A 23,201-nucleotide genomic window follows, 5' to 3' on the forward strand; every position below is an offset into this window, starting at 1 on the left:
CACTCCATGTATTTTATTAGACTGTCCCAAATTATATTTTAAACAGGTTAAAGAAGACCAAGTCAAACAAATGGACATAGAAAATAGCTTTATTACCAAGTGGAAAGACACTCAAGTGAGTAGTAATAGTTAGATCTCCAGAGCATAAAAAGAATTTTTCAAAAAAAAAACACAAACCCAAAAACTTCCATTGTAAGTAGATACATTTGCTGTGTTTATTTTCAAGTTTCTGTTTGAAGCAAAGTAAAATTAATGGGCAAGGAGACCCAACATAAAAATAGTTACGTAATTCAGCAGCATGATGCATAGGCGCAAAATGCCAAAGTTTATTCATGTAAATTTTTCAAAATATAAAAGGGAAAAAAAATCAGTGTTAATCTTATCAGAATATCCTTTAACAAAAATCAGTTTTCATTTATAAAAGCACTATTGAAAATGTCAGTGGATTTCACAGAAAGCATTTAAAGCCAAAAATACTACAGGAAATTGAAAATTCAGACTCCCTAGTGATTCTATCCATTCCGATTTTGAACATATAAATTATTTCTTATATGCTTTTGCTTTGCCTGCACTTGGATGATTGTATCAGTGGGAATGTTTCCATGTGATCTCTGTAACATATGCTAATTTATGTCTTAAGTTGACTTTTCTAGATCTTCTCTCGTTTTCCTCACTCCCGTTATATTGGCTTTGTGTGCTCAGGCTGCCCTACACTTTTACAGGATGCCTCTTCTTGTTTGAAGACTGTTCATTGGCCTTGCTTAAAATTGATCTTTAATCCTCTTCACTGGAAATTGTAGAGGATTCAGGGTACCAGTGTAAATAATACAAATGGGTCAAATATATTCTGTTGATTAGATGCACTCAGAGAACGAGGCAAATGCTGCCTTATTAGTCAAACCTTAAATCCACCTCAGTACTGAACGATCCTTCCTAATTAGAGAGGCCACCTGAGCTATCATTCTGTATGAAGGAGATGAGGAAAGGCCTTCATTCTATTGCCTAGATCCCTGAGTACCAAAGCTCTGAAACTGATTTCCTAAAGGAGTCTTTCCTCCCTTTTGACCCAAAGTAATTAACGCAGCCTGCAGGGGAGTTAGCTGTAACACTAAAAATCTGGCTCATTATTAGCTACTTCTCTTGGGTTCTTGCTTGTTGAAGAAGAGTTTCATTCATGAACTAAGGGATTGTGTGAGCCCAAGAGATCTTCCTTGACAGCATTATCTATGCTGTTTTTCATAAAGCACAAGGACCCCTCAGCATTTTTATCTTCCATATTCATAGTACAACAAAGAAATGAGTCTGGAATGTTTTTCTACTTCCATATAGGACAGAAGAATAAAATAATTATCTATAAAATAGAATAATTGGGGGAGGAAAGTAGGAGTGTTTGGAAAAACTGTTATTGGCTTGAGTTTTTCTCTGTTTCATCCAGCTCTCCTCTGGAGTATTTTTCTGACAGTCTCTATGTCTTATCCCTGCTAGACTTAGCTAGGCTTGTTTTTGGCTTCACTCTATGAGTTTGTGGTGTTTGCTTTTTTAATTTTTAAAACTGTATCCTTCCTGGAGAGTTGTTTATGCAAACACAATGAAAAGTAGAAATGTCACCTGTATTTTCTCTTCCCTAGGATTTTTGTTCAGCATCAAAAGTGAGAAAGAAAAATGGGAAATCAGCTTTTCTAAACCTACAGTGTCAAAATAATTAAGAACTCTTTTCCAAAGTACATTGTTAATGTTTTCCCCACAAATTTTCTCAGTAGGTTTTACTCTGAGGCAAATTTAACTTCAGAATGATCCTTTCTCCATTAAAGATTGGAGGATGGATATTATTTCCAAGTGGTTACACACTTAAGGGAATTTCTGGAAAAAAGCTACTCAAAATATGTTTCAGAGATTTGTGTGGTTCTTTGTTAACTTTCACATTATACTGTCAATCCATGACGATATCTTATGCTTTTTATATTCTGGCTTGTATCTTCTTCACTTAGAATGTCTTCTCAGATATAATAGTGACCCCAAATGCCACTAATGCTTGGCTAAAGAGAATTAAAAACTTATCTTTATTATCTACCTTATTACTTCACTTCTATTTTTTCTTTCTAAATATACTTTTTCTATTTGTAGTTTTAATACAACTCTAACCTAATTTACTCTCAGATTTCAATTTTCGGACATATCTCTGAAAATTTAGCAGGACATATTTTCCCTTTTAATTGTTATAGACCCATGCTATAGCTTAGAGCAGAATTATATACGGCTCACTTTAAGTTCTTATTTTATTGAACAGCTTCTGTTTCTGTAGCAAACATCATTTCGTTCTAGCCAGCTTCATTATTTCTGTAAGAATATAAGGGTATTTGAGGACTCGAAACCCTTCAGTAAGAGAGAAAAAGCCCCACTGTGACTTGTGGCTGATTGTAACATTTCAGTACATTCCTTGTCCTTAACCCACCATATCTGGTGGATGGGTATCCTCAGGCTCTTACTGGAGATTGGCTTCTTTTATTATTATAAAATATTTAGAAATAGGCCTGGGACTTTGTCATTAAGTGTCGTATGTGTGTTCTTGCAACAGACTTCCACTTGCTCTCTTCCCATCTGCCCTTCTCCAGGTTTCCCAGGCTGGAGATCTGCTGACTGAAGTGTATGTGGAGAGGAAGGAGCCGGACTGCAGTATCATAATCCGGGTGAGTCCGAGAGAGGGAGGGCAAGAGCAGTGTTGGAAACTGCAAGTGTTAGAATGAAAGTACACGTTCTGAATTTTTCATCGTTTCTTAATAGCTCCTTTTACTGGTCCATTTCAAACCATGACTGATACAGGATGGACTTTTTAAACCAGTTTCCTCTGGGAATTCCATGTTTTAGTCGTTTGGAAAGGGCACAGCTCATGTGCTTTCAGTTAAGGTTAGGATTTTTTGTAGGTACTAGAAAACAACCTTAGCTTACGTTTCTGCTCCTTTCCTTCTTAGGTTCTTAACATTAGGCAAGTTACTTATTCCATTTGAGCCTCTATCTTCCCACTTGTAACGTGAGGAAAAATTAAAGTATTTACATTGTAGCATTGATATGAGGACTCAGTAAACTAATACATGTAGAACACTTAGCAAACTGCCTTATACACAAGTGTTTCTATTGTTGTTATTATTATTATTCTCCCGCCATTGCACCCTATACTTTGGCTTTTAGTCTACCAATTTTCTTTAGTATTGGATAACTCTCTTGTTTCCTAAGACTATTATTCATTTTTTTAGGAATTAAGAAGAACCTTATTATGCTATCATAACTAGTACTTAGTCTGCCTTGGGAAGAATAGCCGTGATATTTCAAATTCCTACTGAGTAGGAATACATTCTCTAAGGAATAGATATTCCACCATGTAGCAGAAGAAATTCAGCTTTATTTCTTACCTGTTTTCAAAGTTAAAGATTAACTTAATATTAGATATTTCTGGACTTTAGTTTTGTTAAACGTGTATCGTATTTGTTTATGTATGTTTAATAATTACGTTTTCTGACTATGTAGCACTGGTAGCCTTCCTTTGATCATGAAGCTGACATGTGATCAGAGGCTTTGGTCACATCATATTTCTTATGCTTTTTCGAGGTGGTGAAAATCAGGAACTTGAGGAACCAATACAGGTTAATCAGCACAATTCCAGTGTTAGAGTTGGTATTCACAGCCCATGACTTAATTCCACCCACACCTGAACTCTTTAGTAAGCTCACTTTAATCTTATCTTGCTAATGGAAGCCATAACAGAAGGTAGTACAACTGAGCACTATTTTTGTTATTTTTAAGTACAGTATTTAGACAAAGGACTGTCCAGTTTCACCTTGCAAATTGTCTTTAAAAACATTGCAAAAGAACTATACAAAAATAAACATTAACATTTGCTTAATGCTAAAGCCTTTGCCAAAAATCTTTTAAGTTGCATTTATCTCAGCTGATCATTACCTCCACCCAAGCAGGTAATGTCCCAAGTTTATAAGAATAAAAACTTGGTATTAATAAGCATTAAGTCCAGGATGCAAACCTGGATCATCATATTGCAAACCTGATGTTCATTCCACTGACTTGTATGTTACAGAAAACCGGAGAAGAACCAAGCAATGCTTAGAGAGACGGAGTTACATTTATTATTATTATTATGCACGGGCCCAGAGGAAAATGTCTCTCAAATTCTGGGCCCCAACATGCAGGAATGTTCCCTATTTATATGTTTTTACCTTCTTTGTCTCCCAAATATGGGGTATTTCCAGCCCCTTTTGCAAGTTCTTAAAGAGCCCCTATGTGCTGGGGCCTTGAGACCTCAACCAAAGGCCTGGCCTGGTGCCAGCACTGATAATTTTGTCCGGGGAAGGTTTAATGGCCTCTCTGAAGTGGGAGTAGTCTCCTTTTCCTTATTATTTCAGCAAGCAAGCACTTACAGAAGCCAAATAGCAGAGTTAAAATTTCAAACAGCAGTTTTTATATAAGATGGATGCTTCATGTATGTTCTTTAGGATAACGATTTCCCATGTGTCCTTCCTGGAGTTTTAGGTGTTCTGAAGAGGGGCCCTGGGTTTTCTCTGAGACAAGGAGTGGAGTTGAGGCACATGTTTTGTTGTTGATGATTTTGCAAGTTTGGTTTCTCAGTAATTTATTATTTTAAGGAAAGGCTATACTGGAAAAAAAAAATTAAAGCCATTCAGATGAACAACATCATTGAGGAGATTAACCTAATGTTTTTACTGCTTAAAGTTCTCTACTTTCCCCAGATGCTGTTTTTTTGTTTTTGTTTTTTTTTTGTTTTTGTTTTTTTGCCTTTAAGTTTATACTGTATTGGGCTTTTCTAGTGGAAAACAGTGGACTTCATATATAATCAATGTATTCCAAAGAAAGTACTGGATTCCAAGAAGCCTAAAAGATAGACCATAGGAGTTGCCTGTAATGAAAAATATTTATATTGTTTATATATGTGCAATATGCTTATAATCAATAATGAACTGGAGAAATGGGAGTGAGCACATTTCTAAGAAATTTTAAAATAGTTACGTAGTTTACTGAAAATGAGCAGTTAGAATATTCTAACTCTTAAAACGTATTTTATTTGTTTAACATTGTAACTAAATTCTCATTGAAGAAAGCCGGGTTGCTTTTGGCCAGTATGAATTTCAGATTAGCAAAAACAAAAACGGGAAGAAACAAATCAGAAATCCCCAAAGTTCCTGAAGAAGGCGGTGTGCGTGTGCAGCGACCTGAGACTTGGGGGTCTTGTAGAGCTGGCCCCAGGCTGGCACTGCAGACCCTGCCCTGTGCCCGGAAATCCTGGCTCCACACGTTGGTATCCCACCATCTGTCACTTGCGGGACAGGGCACACCACAAACCACTACAACCCTGGGGCTCTTTGGCATGGCAGACACCAGTCGACTGTGTATAATTTAGGCTTCAGCCTGAATAATAAACCAAGCCACTGTGAACTCTTGATTTTAGAGCTGACGAGTGAAAAGTCTTACTCCTGGGAGGCCACTGGATTTGCTGCCTTGTGGCAATCTTTGCATGTGTGACTAGGTATAGTCTTCCCTCCTGAGTAATCTAACTGCTCACTCTGTGAGAAAAAAAAATTCTTCCTGATTATGTCTATGTTGTAATAACTTTTTAAAAATATGTGTTTTCTTTTTATTGATTTTGGAGAGAAGAACGGAGAGAGAATCATTGATCGGCCTTCTGCACATCCCCTACTGGGGATCAAGCCTGCAACCAGGGCCTGTGCCCTGACCCGGAATTGATGGGTCGATGCTCATGGTTCATGGGTCAATGCTCAACTGCTGAGACAAATCAGCCGGGCCAAAGTTGCAATAACTTTTTGCACTCACATTCAAATGTATTTTATGAGAAGATCTAAATAGGCTACCTTTTCTGTGTGCTTAGAGCAGCTAGTTAAACATGCAAAGAAGAAACTTGGGGTGTCATAAGATGTGCATGGCGAGGATTAGCATCCTAGCATCAGGCTGTGTCTGGGTCTGACATATATTCTAAAGGGGTTTTGCCTCTTTTACAGATATCTCCTGTGATGGAAGCAGAAGAATTAACTAATGATATGTTAGCATTAAAAAATATTATTCCTACACCAGGTGATCTCTGGGCCACATTTGAAGTCATTGAAAATGAAGAGCTAGGTAAGTGATTTTCATACCAGTTATTCTTAAATTCCTTAAGGATGGAGAAATACTATTTTTGTGACATCATTGCTAACGTTTTATATTATTCTGGAGATTAACATTATGAATCCCCATATACTTCAGTGCATGTGCCGATGTGTGTAATTGTCACTTGAGGTTGCCCTCCTATGCTTTTACTCATCAAAATAATTCGATTTTTTTTATTGACTCTAAAAATATAGTCAAAGCATTAGGCACGTATGTTGTTGCCTTAGGAAATAAGGCTTTTGTTTATAAGGAAAAGCAATTTCATTTGTTACAATACTCTAAATGTCACCACCACCATCTACATTATTCCTCTCTGCTACTAACTGAACAAAAGGAATGTTGATTTAAAATATTATTTATGATTTAAAAAAATGATTTGCTTTCAGCCTATCAGGACCCTATTTTGTGAACATTTTTCTTTTCACATATCTCTTTAGTGGAGTGGATAGATGTTTTGTCATCTCTTACCTCAGATGTGGAAGTATAAGGAGAGCTTTTAAAACTCCTCGACTGCTCCAGTAGGAAAGTGCTGAATAAGCCTAACATTCTAATGACACAATTTGGTTTCAAAGACCTCTGGGAAAATAAAAAATAAGATGCAGAATGTCTTTGTCTAGCTGATACCTGCTGTCTAGCTGATACCATCTGTCTAGCTGATACCTACTAAGGTCTTGGGACCCTTTCAAGCATAGCTGTCAAACTGCCAACAGTAAAATCTTGCCACTGCAAGCTCAAGATAAAAATGAGAATTCAATGTTGAAATACCCCATCGGGTATTATGAGGAATGCTGTAATCAAATTAGAATGAAATGAGATTATCAAATAGTTTCTTTCATTACTCCATTCTTGATGTTTTTATGCCATGATTTTTTTTTATCGTGTACAGTTCTTTAAAAATCTTATTTGTAGCTCTGGCTGGTGTTGCTCAGTGGTAAGAGTGTCAACCCACGCACCGAAGGATTGAGGGTTGGATTCCTGGTTGAGGGTTTGATTCCTAGTCAAGGGCACTTACCTGGGTTGCAGGTTCTCTCCCTGGCCCTAGTTGGAGGAGGCAACAGATCGATATGTCCCTCTCACATCTATGTTCGTCTCTCTTTTCTCTCTCTCCCCACTCCCTTTCTCCCTTCTACTCTCTCCAAAAACCATTGGAAAAAATATCCTCACATGAGGATTAACAACAACAAAAACATCTCATTTGTATTAAAATATTATTTTGCAACTACAGGCCCAATGCACGAAGATTCGTGCAAGAATGGGCCTTCCTTCCCCTGGCTGTCAGCACCGCCTTCGCTCTGGCCAGAGCCGCCTTTCCGCCTTTCCACGCTGCCCAGAGGCCCGGAGCGGCTGGGGTGGGGTGGAACGCCTGTGTCATCACCCCGCCCCTGGCCATTCAGCGCCTGCTTATGCAAATTAACCTGCCATCTTTGTTGGGTTTGCATACTCACTCCTGATTGGCTGGTGGGCGTCACAAAGGTTACTCTTTTATTAATGTAGATATTCACTGTCAAGAGTCAGTGACTCTGGTGCTTTGGTGTCGGTCCATACGTGTCTCCTCCCCAGGCAGGCTCAGCCTTTCCCTCTCACAGAAAGTGTTCTGGCAGATGACTCCCGTGACCACCCCCCCACCCCCACCCCCCAATGCCAAGTCTGATGGCTTTGCTTCAGGCTTTACAGCACTTGTCCTTTTTGTGGCATTTATTGTTAATGACCATTCCCTTTTTCTGGCCCTCTAATTATTGTCAATTCTTCTTCCTTTGTCTCCTAAATGGTGGGTTTCTGCTGCTCCAATCTCCTTTGCCACCTTTTCTCATTTGACATGTTCTTTATAGATAAGGTTCTTCCATTCTTTGTGTTTGACTAACACATGTGCGTGGGTGTTCCCCGAATGTTCTTTACTCTTTCTCCATCTGACCTCCTTTAATATGCATACTCAGGGTTTTAGTGCACTTTGTCCTATCTTCTTTATAGAGCCCATCACACGGACTCATCTCTCTCAATGGGAGCTCGTCAGAAGGAAGGAGGAACTCTCTTTTTCTATCTCTAGTATTCGGCACAGTGCCTAATACGTAGTTGCCATACAATTAAAATCTCTTTCACAAACGAAGCACAATTTTGCATCACTATATGGTTTAATGGCGGTAGAGTCTTTTGATTTTTGATGTTTAATTTTAAGGAGAGGGGCTAGGTTATCAACTTCATCATATTTGTGAATAAAAGTTGACTGTGGCATTACTACCAGAATTATCTTTCTAAATCACAATTAGGATCATATTCTTTCATCATTTAAAACTCTCATTATTTACTCATTGCCCATCCTTTCTGCAAGATCCAGCTCAAATGCCTGTTCTCCATAAACATAGTTAGATAAACATAGTTCTCACTGATCTTTTTCTGATTATTTGTTTATTCTTTATAAAAAAGCCTAATATGCTAAGTGTCCAGTCAGCCATTCAACCAATCAAAGCATAATATGCTAATGATATGCTAAGGCCGCTCAACCACTTGCTATGACATGCACTGACCACCAGGGGGAAGACACTCCAACTGATAGGTTAGCTTGCTGCTGTGGTCTGGCCAATCGGGACTGAGCAAGACAGGCTGGATACTCCCTCGAGCTCTCCCGCAGTCCCTCCCTGGTTGGCCAACCTCCTGCATCTCTCCCCGGCCCTGATCGTGCACCAGTGGAGTCCCTCAGCCTGGCCTGCACCCTCAGGTAATCCAGGACCCCTCGGGGGATATTGGAGAGCCAATTTCAGCCTGATCCCGCAGGGGGAATGCCTCTCAGCCAGAAGTCAGGCTCACAGCTGGCAAGTGCAGCAGCGGTGGCGGGAGCCTCTCCCGCCTCTGTGGCAGTGCTAAGGATGTCCGACTGATGACGACCTATTCCTAAGCCGTCAGTCAGACATCCCCCGAGGGCTCCTGTACTGAGAGAGGGTGCAGGCCAGGCTGAGGGACACCCCCCCCCTAAGTACACGAATTTCGTGCACTGGGCCTCTAGTAGATCTATAATACTGTGTACTGTCTGATTATTGAATAGTAGTATGTATACATCTGGCTCTGTCCTAGACCACATGTTCTTTAGGACCTTTATATCTCTCACTGCCTCTAGCATAGTGCATTGATGTGGAACACATCCTGCAAATATCTTGTTAACTGAGGTGGAACCTAAAATAGATGTATTCTGAACCTGAGTGACCTGGATTGTTGCTTCTTGGACAAATATGGCAGGCACATAAGAAATGATTTCTGCTTGTAGATTAGCAACTCCTAGGATATCTCAGGGCCCTCGTGAGGCCTGAGACAGCAGATTGTCTCCTGCTTGCCTCTGTATCTGCTGTGTTTTTCGGAAATCCACCTGCACAATAAGGAATCACGGATTTGGGGGTAGGCATCGTCTCCCTACTACCCTGTCCTCTCAAGGGTTGAGTCAAAGCATGTCCCTCTGTCACAGCATGGGGGCTGTGTGCCTTTGGGCATCATCAGTCCTCCTGACTAAGAGGAGCAAGCAGAATGCATGAGGGTAGCTAGGAGATGTAATAAACTTAGAAATGTTGTCTTTAAATTTCATCTTGGAAAATGAAGGGATTGCTTACCCTGAAAATGACTGAATATTGACCTGCATGTGACAATGAGTACATCACAAATGGTACACTTGGGTTGGGGTGGGGTGGTGGTTGTTATTTTGTTGCTCTTTTGGCTACTTGTCTCTAATTTAAAAAGAAGAAAAAAAGAAAGTTATCTTGTTGGAGCTCTAAAAAGACTAGGAGTCCTCAAGTTGTTTTGATTTGTGCATGTCCCAATATATAATCAAAGGAACACCCCATGTACCTCAAAAAAGAATACATTTGATGGAGTGGACAATTCAGATTTGGCATGGTTTTACTGTTTGGTCAGCTGTTCAAGTAGAAACGCCAGCCGAGAAAACGAAGATGGTTTCCACAGCTTTTAGAGGAACAAAGTGGGGAGCGCCACAAAAGGGCCTGTGATTATGTTGGCTTCCTGAAGTAGAAGGAGCCGTGGCTCCACCTGACCTTCCGAAATGTTAAAAGCTTTATTGCTAGAAACATGCAGGGAGGATAAAGCGAAGTATGAAAAGAAGATGAAAGTGAAGGCGTTGGCCATCACAAGATTGTAGCTGATAGGAAGAGTGTCAGCAGGGAATCGGGGCCTTTTCTAATGTAAATATAAATCCTGCAAGTAAGCAAGTAACTGAAGGTAAATGAATAAACGGATAAATAAGTGAACCAGAAGGGCTGGGTTTTATGGTAGGTGTCTGTAAATTGTAAAGCAACAGTCTCTGCCCTGTCCTATCCAGTGCCTGCTCTGTATAATAATTACTCTGTAAGAGTCCCTTTACTCCCTTGAGATAATCTATTATACCTACTTTTTAAAATAATATAGTACCCTGACTGTAATATAAAATGAGAAAGGGAAATGTGTAGTATAACATATAACTGTCGACACACTCCTGTATGGTCACAGGTAATGAAAATAGATCCCACGCCTGTGCGAACTCCTCAGGGACGTGCCAGCTCCAGTGCAGACTGATGTAAGCACATCAGTGTGTGGCTCACACATCACTGGAAGCATTGCTGTTGGTGGTGAAATGGTGTCTCAGTCCATTTGGGCTGTTGTAACAGAATTACACAGCCTGGGTGGCTTACAAACATCAGACCGTTATTTCTCACAGCTCTGGAGGCTGAGAAGTCCAAGATCAAGGTGCTGGCAGATTTGGTGTCTGGAGAGAGAGATCAGCGCAGAGGGCTGCCTTTTCTCTCATTTCTCAGGTGGTGGGAGGAAGCTTTGTGAGTCTCGTTCCTAAGGGCACCTATCCCTTTCATGAGGACTCTGCCTCCCAAAGGTGCTGCCTCCTATACCATCACATTGGGGATTCGGTGTCAACCTAGCAATTTTATTTGGGTGGGGGTGGGTGGGGGGTGGAGAGGAACAGACATTCAGATGCTCACAAATGGTGAACAATTTCTAGAGAGTTCTGACAAAGCATGATCTTTTTCCTCCTATGTGGTAGTCAGATTCATGGACAAAATATATCGGGTTAAAACCGTAGAAAATATTTTGAGAATTTATATGCATAAAGCTGAATTAGAGTCTAGGCTCAGTTAATTTATAAGTAGGTTTTCACTCTAACTGCCTGGTGGGACACTTGAAATTACAGCATCATTAATGTCACTGAATTGTACATGTAAAATGTGTACGTAAAATTGTACATGTGAAAAGGGCAAATTTTATGTTCTCTATGTCTTACTACAGTTAACAAGTTGTCGAAAGAACAAAAAAATAAATTTTTAAAAGAACTGTTAAAAAATTTTGTATTGGATAGAGAAAAAGGTCTTCCTTCGTCCCATCTTTTGGAAGATGCCAAGCATCCTTGACCCACTGCTGCCAATCACTAGATCAAGCTGAAACCCACCCTAGGAGAGGCTGTTACCTTCATCAAGAGCTACTCTTCTAAAGGGTGCTTTTATTTTAATGCTTCACCTTAAAATGGAGCCTGTCCTCTGCTGGGATAGCCCCATATTCTGGAGGTCCTTGACTTGCTGAAGAACAGTAACTTCCATTGAGAAGGGCCTCGTTTCAGTGGGACCTTTCACCGAGCAGATCCAGCTTGTGAAACACTTTCTGTGCAGCAGTATCACAATGAGATGTTTTATTAATGCTCCTCAGAGCTACTCTGATACAGAAGATCTGTTCATTGTTCACCAGGGTCCTTTCCAGCCCTTCTCTTGATTGACACGAAGTGCTGTCGCCCCCTAATTGTATGGACAGGACAGGGACAGACTTGCACCACTCGAAGTTTGGCGCTAAGACTTTAATTACTGGGGAAGTCATAGTTGTCTAGGGAAATCCTGTGTCATTATCACCAGAAATTTAACCACAATACCTATAATTTCAACTGAAAAATGAATAGTTCTTGTTTTAACAAAGGAGGCCAGGTATTTTTCTGACAACAAGGTTTTAAACTATTAATAATGTGATTTATCTAGCTAACCTCCTCTATAACCTGTTCTTTTCAAGTACCTGCACTGAGTTTTCAGCAATTTTTATGCTATGGATAATACACAAATGTGTTATTTCTAATAATGCTTTAATGCCAGATCACTTACACACCATATAATCTGTCATGACAGATGATTGTAAATGTAACTATGCATAAAAATTATTTGTAGGAATTCATTTATTCGAATAGTTTTTTTGGTGGAGTCTAGGTTTTTCTATATAAAGTTTTATGTCATCTGGCAATAATGACAGTTTTACTTCTTATTTTCCAATTTGGATACCTTTTTATTTCTTTTTCTTATCTGATTGCTGTGGCTATGACTTCAAATTATAATTAGTTTTATTTTTAAATACAGTTCAATTGAATTATAACCTCTATTAATAGAATACTACCAATTAATTATAGCTTTGGCAAATTATGGGCAATTATGATCTTTGCCAACCTATTGCAAAATTATTTGAAGAAAAGCAAGATTGATATAGCATAAAATATTTTCTTTAGTTTTACAAAGAGTTATATTCTGCCCGTTGATCCACTTACAAATATTTTCCATTAATTATAGGCCACCATAGAAATTCTTAAGGTATTTCATTACTCAAATATTTATTGAACATCTGTTATATACATACACAGCACTCTACTGTGTACAGGGATATATTTGTAAACAAGAGGGAGATATATCCTCAAGATGTATGTCCTAGTTGCTCTTCTTTCTTTCTCCTCCCTCCCTTCTTCCCTCCCTCCCTCCCTCTCTCTCTTATTCCCTCCCTCTCTTCCTTCCTTCCTTCCTTCCTTCCTTCCTTCCTTCCTTCCTTCCTTCCTTCCATCCATCCATCATTTCTTCCTCCCTTATTTGAATTTCCATCATTATTGGCTTGCTCCAATAAACACAGAATGCAGAACTGCATTACATTGTACTGAATAGTAAGCAAAAATCTGGTTATTTACATTGGAAGCAGAAAATTTGTTTTCTTCTTCTGTGGACCTGAGAGAGTTGATCAATTCTGGAATGCTGTGGTCATAGCAGGGCAGATTAGTAACTAGTCTGAATTTTCAGCAATTTGTATGCTATGGAATATGTTAAGAGGGATACGATCTACCGTATTCGGTTGTCATTACTTGTGATTTTATCACCAATTAAAATATCATGGTTCATATGTGATTATGATACTATCGACAGATTCTTGTTTGTCACTGCCATTCCTACTTTAACCGAAATGAAACTCTCAGATACTATGTGCTTTACATTTAGAAGGGTGTGAAAGAGTTGAATTGACTTACATTTGGTGATTTTATTGGGGAAGCCACATCAACATCTTCCTGTTAGAGCTTATATGTTCTTGCTGTTTCAATTATACTATTTTTAGTGTACTGTGAAAGGGTTGAATTTTTCCCCCAATATATGCTTCTGTTGTAACTTTTTATTAAATGATTGGCATATTTTGATCAGCAAAAACTTTTCTATGAGGCTTTAAATGTAATTGTAAAGTCTGTTTGTTTAACTCTGTGCTAAGAACTTCTCATGCATTAAAAAATATGATTTCCTAAAACCAAATGTATATGGATGAGTGTTTATTACGGAGAAATCTTTAAGCGGTCATTAATTTCTGGTTTTTTGTTCTTTATATCAACAGTTAATGTATAATATTGTCACATAATGTTTCTGATTGATGTTTCCACCAATAGTTAAACATAGATTAACTATTAGAATATTGATTGTTTTCATATGATCTCTGTTGAAGTTATATTTTATGATTTTATATTAATTGACTATAAGAATATCAGCTATAAGTTGTTCATTATTGATCAGAAATTATAATATGCTGCCGAAACCGGTTTGGCTCAGTGGATAGAGCGTCGGTCTGCGGACTGAAAGGTCCCAGGTTCGATTCCGGTCGGGGGCATGTACATTGGTTGCGGGCACATCCCCGGTGGGGCGTGTGCAGGAGGCAGCTGGTCGATGTATCTCTCTCATCGATGTTTCTAGCTCTCTATCCCTCTCCCTTTCTCTCTGTGAAAAATCAATAAAATATATTTAAAAAAAAAAAGAAAATTATAATATGCTAATCTTTAGGATTAAATTATATTATCACTTGCTACTGGACAAGAGTAATTTTGCTAGTCCTTTCACAATTATTTAATTGCATGTGAAAAATAGACAGATTTCCATAAGCAAGCTAGAATGTTATTTTAAATTCAAAAGCAGGTACTGTAAGCCCAGCCAGTGTTGCTCAGTGGTTGAGCATCAACCTCTGAACCAGGAGGTCATGGTTTGATTCCTGGTCAGGGCACATGCCCGGGTTGCAGGCTCGATCCACAATGGGAGGCATTGCAGGAGGCAGCCCATCAGTGATTCCCTCTCATCATTGAAGCTCCTATTTCTCTCTTCCTCTCCCTTCCTGTCTGATATCAGTAAACATATATTTAAAAAGATAAAATAGAAGATAGTGTAAGATACTGATTTGTTATATATAAAGTTAGCATTATTTCTGAAGTGTTATCTAAAGGATAGCATCTGTGATTTTTTAAAAATCATTGAGCAAACCACAAATGTTCCTGAATAGATTCATTTATACAGTAAATTTTATTATATACTTACTGGTGTTCTATGTGTAAACGGTCTCTTTTATGTAGTCTTAGTGCTATTTTTATGTAACTTAAGATATGATTATGCTTATTGTTGAATACATATTTTTAAAGGATTTAAAAACTGTATAATTATAAAAATGATATTTTAATTTGACTTGGTTTTATTTTTCAGAGCGCCCTCTTCACTACACAGAAAATGTGTTGGAGCAGGTGCTTCGGTGGAGCTCATTAGCTGAACCTGGCTCTGCTTATCTTGTGGTGAAGAGGTTCTTAACCACTGACACCATCAGACACTATAATGGTAGGTGCTGCTATTATCCCACTTTGCAACTCCGACGGAAAGTTTAAGTAGTTAAAGGATACTACGGCACAAGTGGCATTTGCAAATGTCAAAAGTAAAAATGAGTAACTAAATACAGACCCACTGACATAATATTGTCCAAGAGGAAGAAGAACAGGTATGTACACAGGAGTGACATGTGCCAGAGTCAGGTTTCCTAGAGCCTAGCCCTATGGTAATAGTTGGCTCATCTCATGGTACCAAGTTAGCGTTTTTGGAAGGAATGGTTTATGCTGGAAGGGCTTCTTGCCATGCTTCAGTGTTTTTCTAGTGTTCAGATAGCTGGTGACCCTTCTTCCTGAATTATGAAAGTTCTCTGGGTATTCAAGAGTGCAAATTATACCAGCCGTGGCTCTCAGGTGTGGGGCAGTGTTGTCTCCCAGGGGACATTTGGCAATGTTTGCAGACATTTCTGACTGTCACAGCTGGTTGGAGTGGTGCTTCAGGTCTTTAGTGGACAGATAAAAGGTTTGCCACTAAGCATCCTACAATACACAGCACAGCTCTTTACAACTAAGGATTATCTGGCCCCAAATGCCAATGGACCCATGCTGAGAATTTCTGATTTAGATAATCTATGAAATCTGTTCTAGTTCTTAAATTCTGTATTTTTCATTGTAACATTGAGATAAAGAAGAATTGTGGAGCTTAGGAACCAAGTCCTGTCAGCATTATGAAACCTATGTAATAAGTTCTTGTGGTTTCTTTTCTTTTAGAAAATAAATCAACTTTTCAGCTAAATGTATAGTGTTTTCTGGTGAGAATTTTCCTTTTCCTTTTTCTAGTATTCCTCTAAATGTCTAATTCTTCCATTCTGCGAAATACTTGAAACCCACACTTAGACATAATACCTCAGCTCTTGTTTGAATGTTAGTGGGCTGGCTATGTGAATACAAATAGATAAAACTAAGATCTTAAAAGGCTATGGTGTAAAGTGAGGTTTTGTGCAGGTGGAGTGAAGAATAATCCAAATAAGGATATCATTAAGTTCTGTTGGTCTTGGGGGACGGGGGGAAGAGATAGAGCAGGTTGAGAGCAATGACATTTGAATTAAACTCTTTATGCTGATTAAAGACAAGAAGAATGGTAGTGTGACTGAACATGGGCTCTGCCCACAAGCTGGGTAGGAAGACTGGGCAGTATAATGATGCCTCCCGTACTCCTGTGCCTTCCTGGGGATGTGAGTGTGTCCTTCTGTTATGAAAGCATCACACCTCTGTAAGGTCTCGACAAGCACCTTGCATAAGAGCTGGAAAACCCCAGAGTGGAAGGCAGGCTTAAGTGACAGTTTCAGGATTTGGATGAAACGTTCTCTAACTTTGGTGTTACTCTCATGTCCCACTCCTTGCTCAAACAGGGTGGAGCTGAAGCACATCCCTGTCCTTGCACTATTCCTACCTCAATTTGCCAAACCAGTATGCAGCTTGTTATCATATCTACTAGAGGCCCGGTGCACAAATTTGTGCATGGATGGGGCCCGATAGGGCCAGGTCGGCTGGGGGAAGGGGACAGACGCGGCCGGCCAGAGGGAGAGGCCACCATGGGCATTTGGCTGGCCAGCCCCACTCCCTGGTTGAACTCCTAGTCGAACTCCTGGTTGAGGGGTCAATTTGCATATTAGACTTTTATTATATAGGATAGTTCTTCCTACCAGGAAACTGTCTCATTACATGAACAACATCGGGTTTTAGTGTAACACTCTCAGCAAATACATTAATTGGACCGTTTCACATTTAGTAGTTATGTACTTTGGGACAAATATAGAAGGAACTATGAAGTAAATTTTTAAAATGCTTTTTATAGTTTTCTAGCCAATAAAATGTTTATAAATGTTTTTCATTAGAGCTTGATTTATATTTAGATTGTCAAAGCAAAACGATCGCTTTCACTATGGTGGTTCTGCATCTGTGTGAATTTAGGATGACCCTTTTAAATCGGCTCTGGCGTGTTGTTTTTTTGTGTGTGTGTTTTTAAATCAATTTCTTAAATCATGATTTTTTTCCTCCTATACTTGTGTATTACAGCAGCCTGGCATTTAGAAGTACGTTTTATGGGCTCTACTTGGTGATAGATTTCAGGGGGGTTAGATGTTCAATCTGCTTTGTCTCTCTCTGTCTTGGCAAATGTCTCCTAAATCAATCACAATGACCACCAACTCCAGAATCGTTGCTCCGTTCCATACATCCACCACTTCTTAAACTTGGGATCTAAAAGGAAAATAAAGTAAATGGAATGTGATGTCTCTGTCAATTTGTTAGAAATATTGGCGTCATCTCAGAAATACATTGCTCTTCACAGCAAGATGGAATAAGGTTAAATATTTCTCTCACTGAAGATTTTCTTTTTCTAACCAGGGGCCCAAGTAGAAATCAGCTAAGTTTGAAACTAGGGTGGTTGGTTGCAACCACATTTTCTCTAAGGAAAACAATAGCTACTGCATTGACATTTTTTGAAGCATTAAGTAGCAATAACCTTTGCACTCTGTCCCCGCAAACTTGACACCTAGTTGCCACAAATTTTACTCTCTGTCCACCTAACTCTATTCCAACTCTATATTTACCCACAAAAATATCTGTGTGACTTGCATTTTATTAATTGTTTTGTTACAGGAGAATTAAACTCTCCTGTCGCTCATAGGAGCGAAGTACAGGTTCTTGGGAAACGGCTGAAAGAATTTTCAGAAGCCCCTGTTACAGAAAACCGGAGAAGAACCAAGCAATACTTAGAGAGAAGGAGTTACATTTATTACGCGCAGGTCCAGAGGAAAATGTCTCTCAAATTCTGGGCCCCAACATGCAGGAATGTTCCCTATTTATATGTTTTTACCTTCTTTGTCTCCCAAATATGGGGTGTTTCCGGCCCCTTTTGCAAATTCTTAAAGAGCCCCTATGTGCTGGGGCCTTGAGACCTCAACCAAAGGCCTGGCCTGGTGCCAGCACTGATAATTTCGTCCGGGGAAGGTTTAATGGCCTCTCTGAAGTGGGAGTAGTCTCCTTTTCCTTATTATTTAAGCAAGCAAGCATTTACAGAAGCCAAATAGCAGCATTAAAATTTCAAACAGCAGTTTTTATCTAAGATGGATGCTTCACCCCCACAGGTGGATGGGAGGTGGAAGAAGGCTTTATTTGCGTGAAGTTACATCTCTCGGGTTCCAAAGTCCCCTGCCCCTGGAGCCAGTCCTGGAAAAGCTGCAGGTGGGGTTCCAGCAGAGCCAGAAACAAGGCCAGTGTCCAGAGCTTCCCTTCCACGTTGTAGCCGGTGTGGCTCAGCACCCACGCTAATTAAGATCCACTAGTCCATTGTGTGAAGCAGCCCCACATGGCCTTTAGCCCATGGACGCAGGGGAGCCAGCCCCTGCCACAGGAGTCACAGGGCCCAGCATGTGAGAGAGGGAAGAGAGAGAACTTCCATTGTTTGAGGTGTGCTCAGGTTTCGTGTGCTTGCAGTGGCCATGCCCATTCTGACCACTAATTTGTTTCGGGGTGTGACTGGCAGACAGGCAGGCACCTTTCCACATCATTCAGACCTTACTGGGCATGGTCCCTTCCCCCATCAATCAGTGGGGCACAGACTTGGAGAGTGTTAGATGCAGCTTTTTGGCAAAGCTGTGTAAATGGCATGCCTACATCTAGTCTTCCCGTTCCTCCTTTCCTGTGAAATTATAACCAGGTTATTACAACGGCACCCATATGATAGTTGTTGTTGTTTTTTTTTTAATGTAATAAATTCTAAGCATATATTTTTGATTGACATTATGTTTTCACCACCTTCATGCTAAATGAAGAATTTTTATCAAATAATACATTTGGAGGTTTAGGGGTGTTAGTTTTCTGAATTTCCTCACTTTATCGGAACTGTTTAAAATGTAGACATAACAGTAGGGATAGATTTAGAATCAGCCAACACTTAATTTCTGCTCATTCATTTAAGGTAATGAGGTAACATACTTTACTTTTATAGAAGTATACTAGAGTAAATGAATTTTCTGTTGCCTCTACTTAAAAATCAATTCTGTGCTTTTCAAAAGCGTCATTTGATTTCTTAGAAACAGTTTGCGCCATTGTCATTATTGTAATGAGGAGTTAACTAACTTGAAAAGAAAGATAATAGTCCTCAAATTTCTTTTCTACCCCATGGATTATGACTGAGACATTGAGGTAGGGAGTATAAAACTTCATTAAAATGGCTAAATAGACTTTGTCAGAGCTAATCTTATTAGACCATCTTTTATCATTATCTCATATTGAGTTGTTTGAACATCTCTATCACAAGTAAGGCATATATTTATAGCTTCTGTAAGGTTCCAGAATAAATAATTTTATATTGCTGAAGTCTTATTTTAAGTGCTAAAGTTCTTTAAAAAATCACCTCGATAGAATGTAATGCATGGGAGTTGAGTTTTAATGATCTCAATGGGGAAGAAATACTTTTAAGATACAAGATGTAACTCAAATGCAGGTCCCCGTGGGTTTCTAAATTTAGATTGCTGCATAGGACAGATGCTTTGGAATTAAATTTGCATTAGAATCGAATAGTTTAAAATGCAAGTGCTTCCGGCAAGTTCAGACCTGGAAAGCTGAGCCATCCACTATCAACTGACTTAAGAAAATAAAAAGAAAATGTCAGCAGAAATAGTATGAGTCTATAAATCATAGTCTAGCTAAAATAATTTACATTGCACTTCCATCAGATCTTTTTAAATCCGAAGGTAAGACCTAGTCCACTTCAAGTGGAAGTATTTTCTTGGGACTTGATGATAGTCTTTGATATTCACTGTAGATAGAGTAGGAATGTCCTGACTTTCTCTCATGTTATTATTTGGTACCGAGAAAACCAATTGATAAGTTTCTGTTAGCTCTCTGTTTCATGCAGGAATCTGTGGAAAATGTAAAGGATTATCTTTTTCCACAAGGAACTGAAAAATCTAAATGCATGAAGACTATTTAAATATAAATGTAAATACAAACACAAGATGCTCTAAATGACTACTGTAGGCCAGGATGCTTATGTTTATGGAGAGCTTTCAGGCACAGAAAGGTGATTCAGCTCCATGGTCACTGACATCTTTTCTAACACTGAACGTCTCTCGGTCAAGGAGATATCTCCTGTGTCATTTTTCTTGTATGTCTTGATCTTCCATTATAAGACTCTATCTCATTCCTTTGCTCACTAAAAGTACCCGTTGAGTAAACTTTTTAAAAATATAAATGAATAAAACACTTTGTAATTGAGGAAATTATGGACAAAATTTCCCTGGACTGCTATCTCACTTTTATCTAGGTAGTAAGGGAATGTTTTCTAAAGGAAACTAGCAGTGTGTTATTACAGAGACCACTGTGTGGACTTCTCAGTTTCTTGCTTTGGATGCTTCCTGAGCCATTAGGAAAGGGAGCCTAGAAGAGGTTACTATTTGGGTTGACACAGGGGTGGGGTCTTTGGATGTGTTGGGTTTTACTGACTGTGAAGTGTATCCAGGGGTAGATGTCTGGAAGGGACCTGCGGAAGCAATGGAGCCCATTGCATGGGACGTGGTTTTAGCCTCGAAAGAACACAAGATCATTCCACTTACTTATTAAAGAACATTAGAAAGCTGAGTATAGAGTTACCATCATTTGCTTGTAAGGGATGGGTGTATCAAGAGAGGCCCAGGGTGTATGAAGGAACAATTAGAAAGCTTTCAAGAAAACAAAGACAGAGCAGTGTCACGGAAATCATCAAAGGAGTAAGTTGTAGATAAAGAGTGCAGTGTAAAATGGCACATGAGTTCAAGAAAGGCACCCAGACGTTTATTATTGCGGTAATGGTCGTGATCATAATTGTGATGATTACTTAGAATAGTGTCTCAGTATAAAAGACAGGATTCTGTGTTAGATATTAAGAGAGCTGAACTGTGATTCTAGTACAGTTGCCTTTTAACCTACGTAACCTTTGTGAGCCACAATTTTCTCATTTATAAAATGAGGTTGTTTGGCTCAGTGGATAGAGCATCGGCCTGTGGACTGAAGGATGCCAGGTTCAATTCTGGTCAAGGCACATGCCCAGGTTGCTGGCAAGATCCACAGTAGGCAGCGTGCAGGAGGCAGCCAATCAGTGATTCTCATCACTGATGTTTCTATCTCTCTCTCCCTCTCCCTTCCTCTCTGAAATCGATAAAAATATGTATATATATAAAATAGAGAAATATGCTAATTAACCGGGATGCCGTAATGGGTCTACCAGACAGGAGGAGGTTGCGCACGCAGCGTCGGGGGAGGCAGGGGCCTCCATGCCTGTGCTGGGGGAGGGCCTGATCAGCAGTGGCCATGGCTGCTTCAAGGGCCAGAGAGGGAGGCAGGGCCAGATCAGCAGTGGCCGTGGCTGCTGTGGGGCCCGGGGAGCAAAGCAGGGCCAGACTGGCGACTCAAGGGTGGGTGGCGCCGCGCGATTTCGAATCACACACTGGGCTCCTAGTATTTAATTAAAAATAAAATGAGATTGTGTTACCTCTACTCCCTACTGCAGAAAGCTGCATGCAAATCACATGACATTAAAATACATGAACATTTTGAAAAGTCTAAAATGTATACTGGTTTTATATAACGTTTATTTTTTTCTTGATTCCAGTTGTATTAAAACATGTCTTCAAGTCTTTTATCCGGAAACTATGCATGAATATTTTAAAATTGTATAACCTTAACACTAAGAAATTACTTAAGGTCCAAGTCCTGATATGGTGCCCCTCTCTGAATCTTTGTGGACACCATCTAATATGTGGGCCACAGCGACCTGCAGGACAAGTGTGATTTTTCCTGTTTTATAGGAAAAGCAGGAGTTGACTCCATAATGACAGCGTCATGGCTGCTTGGCTTCAATGTTCTTTCTGTCCACTGTACTTCAGGTCTCAGGAAGGAAGCTGATCATTGTCTGGATTTCCAGTAGAAAGTTTTAGATTGGAAATATATTGATACACTTATACATGATAAATTTATGGAGATAGATTGATAAATTTATGCAAATACAAACTTGGTTTCTTACCAATAAGTGTTTTCTTAAGAAACTTAGTTGAAAAGACTCCTGTGTGTGGAACAATCACAGTATTGCATATGAAATATAGTTGATGTTAAATACTCTACTTTAGCCATTTTGTCTTGTTACTCTTACCTGTTTCATGTTGGCAGGAATTTCTCAAACACCTTAAAAATTATTGGATTCCTGTGTCAGAATTATGGTAGAGGTTTCCCTCTTTACCTGTGTATTTGCATTCTTATATGAGTGCTGTTGAAAGAAATATGAGGCAAGCTGATGATGTAATTTTAAGTTGCTTAGTATCCACATTAATACATATATATATATGCATATATATATATGTGTATGTGTGTATATATATATGTATGTATATATATATATATATATATATATATATATATATATATAGTGACATTAATTTTGCTAGTATATTTCATTTAAACTCACATATCCAAAATATTATCATTTCAACATGTAATTAATATTGCAAAATTGGGAGATTTTTTTTTTTTTTACTTTTTGAACTGTCTTCAAAATCTGTAAGTATATTTTATACTTACAGCACATCCTGATTGAGACTCACCATGTTTTAAGTGCTAATGGGACAGCGTAGGCAGGCCTATGTATTATAGATATAAATAGATCCAGTCAGTGGATCTGCGACTTGTCCAACATGCCCCTGACATGTGCTATTCCCAGAAATTAACCATAGGCTTCTTAACCTTTTGCACTAGGATGTCGAGATTAAAATTACTCTTTGAATGTATCAATAATTTGAAATATAAAAAAATCCAAATAAATAAGTTTGTATGAAAAGAAACTCCAGTTTTTTATTCTACTGCCGCGCTTTCTAAAATCTGGGGTATTTAAAAAAGTAAATCCCGAGTAGAATAAAGGAATCGAGAAAAAAGCAAGCGAATGCAAAGGGTTAATGATAGGAAACAAGTTATCCTACATAATAAAAAGGTAATATGTAAATTACCATCACTCTGCTACGCCCACGATTGGGCCAGCAGGAGGCTCAGGGGGCGGGACTCGGGGTGGCTGGGGTGGTGATTG

The 23,201-nt window shown here is 39.1% G+C and overlaps 1 protein-coding gene across 7 annotated transcripts in view; it reads left to right on the top strand.

The window, feature by feature from the left end:
• The window catches only part of ARAP2 (ArfGAP with RhoGAP domain, ankyrin repeat and PH domain 2), a 172,944-nt gene that overhangs the window by 126,209 nt on the left and 23,534 nt on the right, over nt 1-23,201 (top strand). For 6 of the 7 annotated variants that reach the window (XM_079783129.1, XM_079783126.1, XM_079783128.1 and 3 more), the window contains 4 exons: nt 47-115; nt 2,613-2,687; nt 6,042-6,159; nt 14,970-15,098. In XM_079783129.1, coding sequence (XP_079639255.1) covers nt 47-115; nt 2,613-2,687; nt 6,042-6,159; nt 14,970-15,098 — 391 coding nt within the window. The remainder of the gene's footprint in view (nt 1-46; nt 116-2,612; nt 2,688-6,041; nt 6,160-14,969; nt 15,099-23,201) is intronic. The other variant, XM_079783130.1, reaches the window with a different exon arrangement.

This window comes from Cnephaeus nilssonii, assembly GCF_951640355.1.
Source record: "Cnephaeus nilssonii genome assembly, chromosome: 1".
Taxonomy (NCBI): Eukaryota; Metazoa; Chordata; class Mammalia; order Chiroptera; family Vespertilionidae; genus Cnephaeus; species Cnephaeus nilssonii.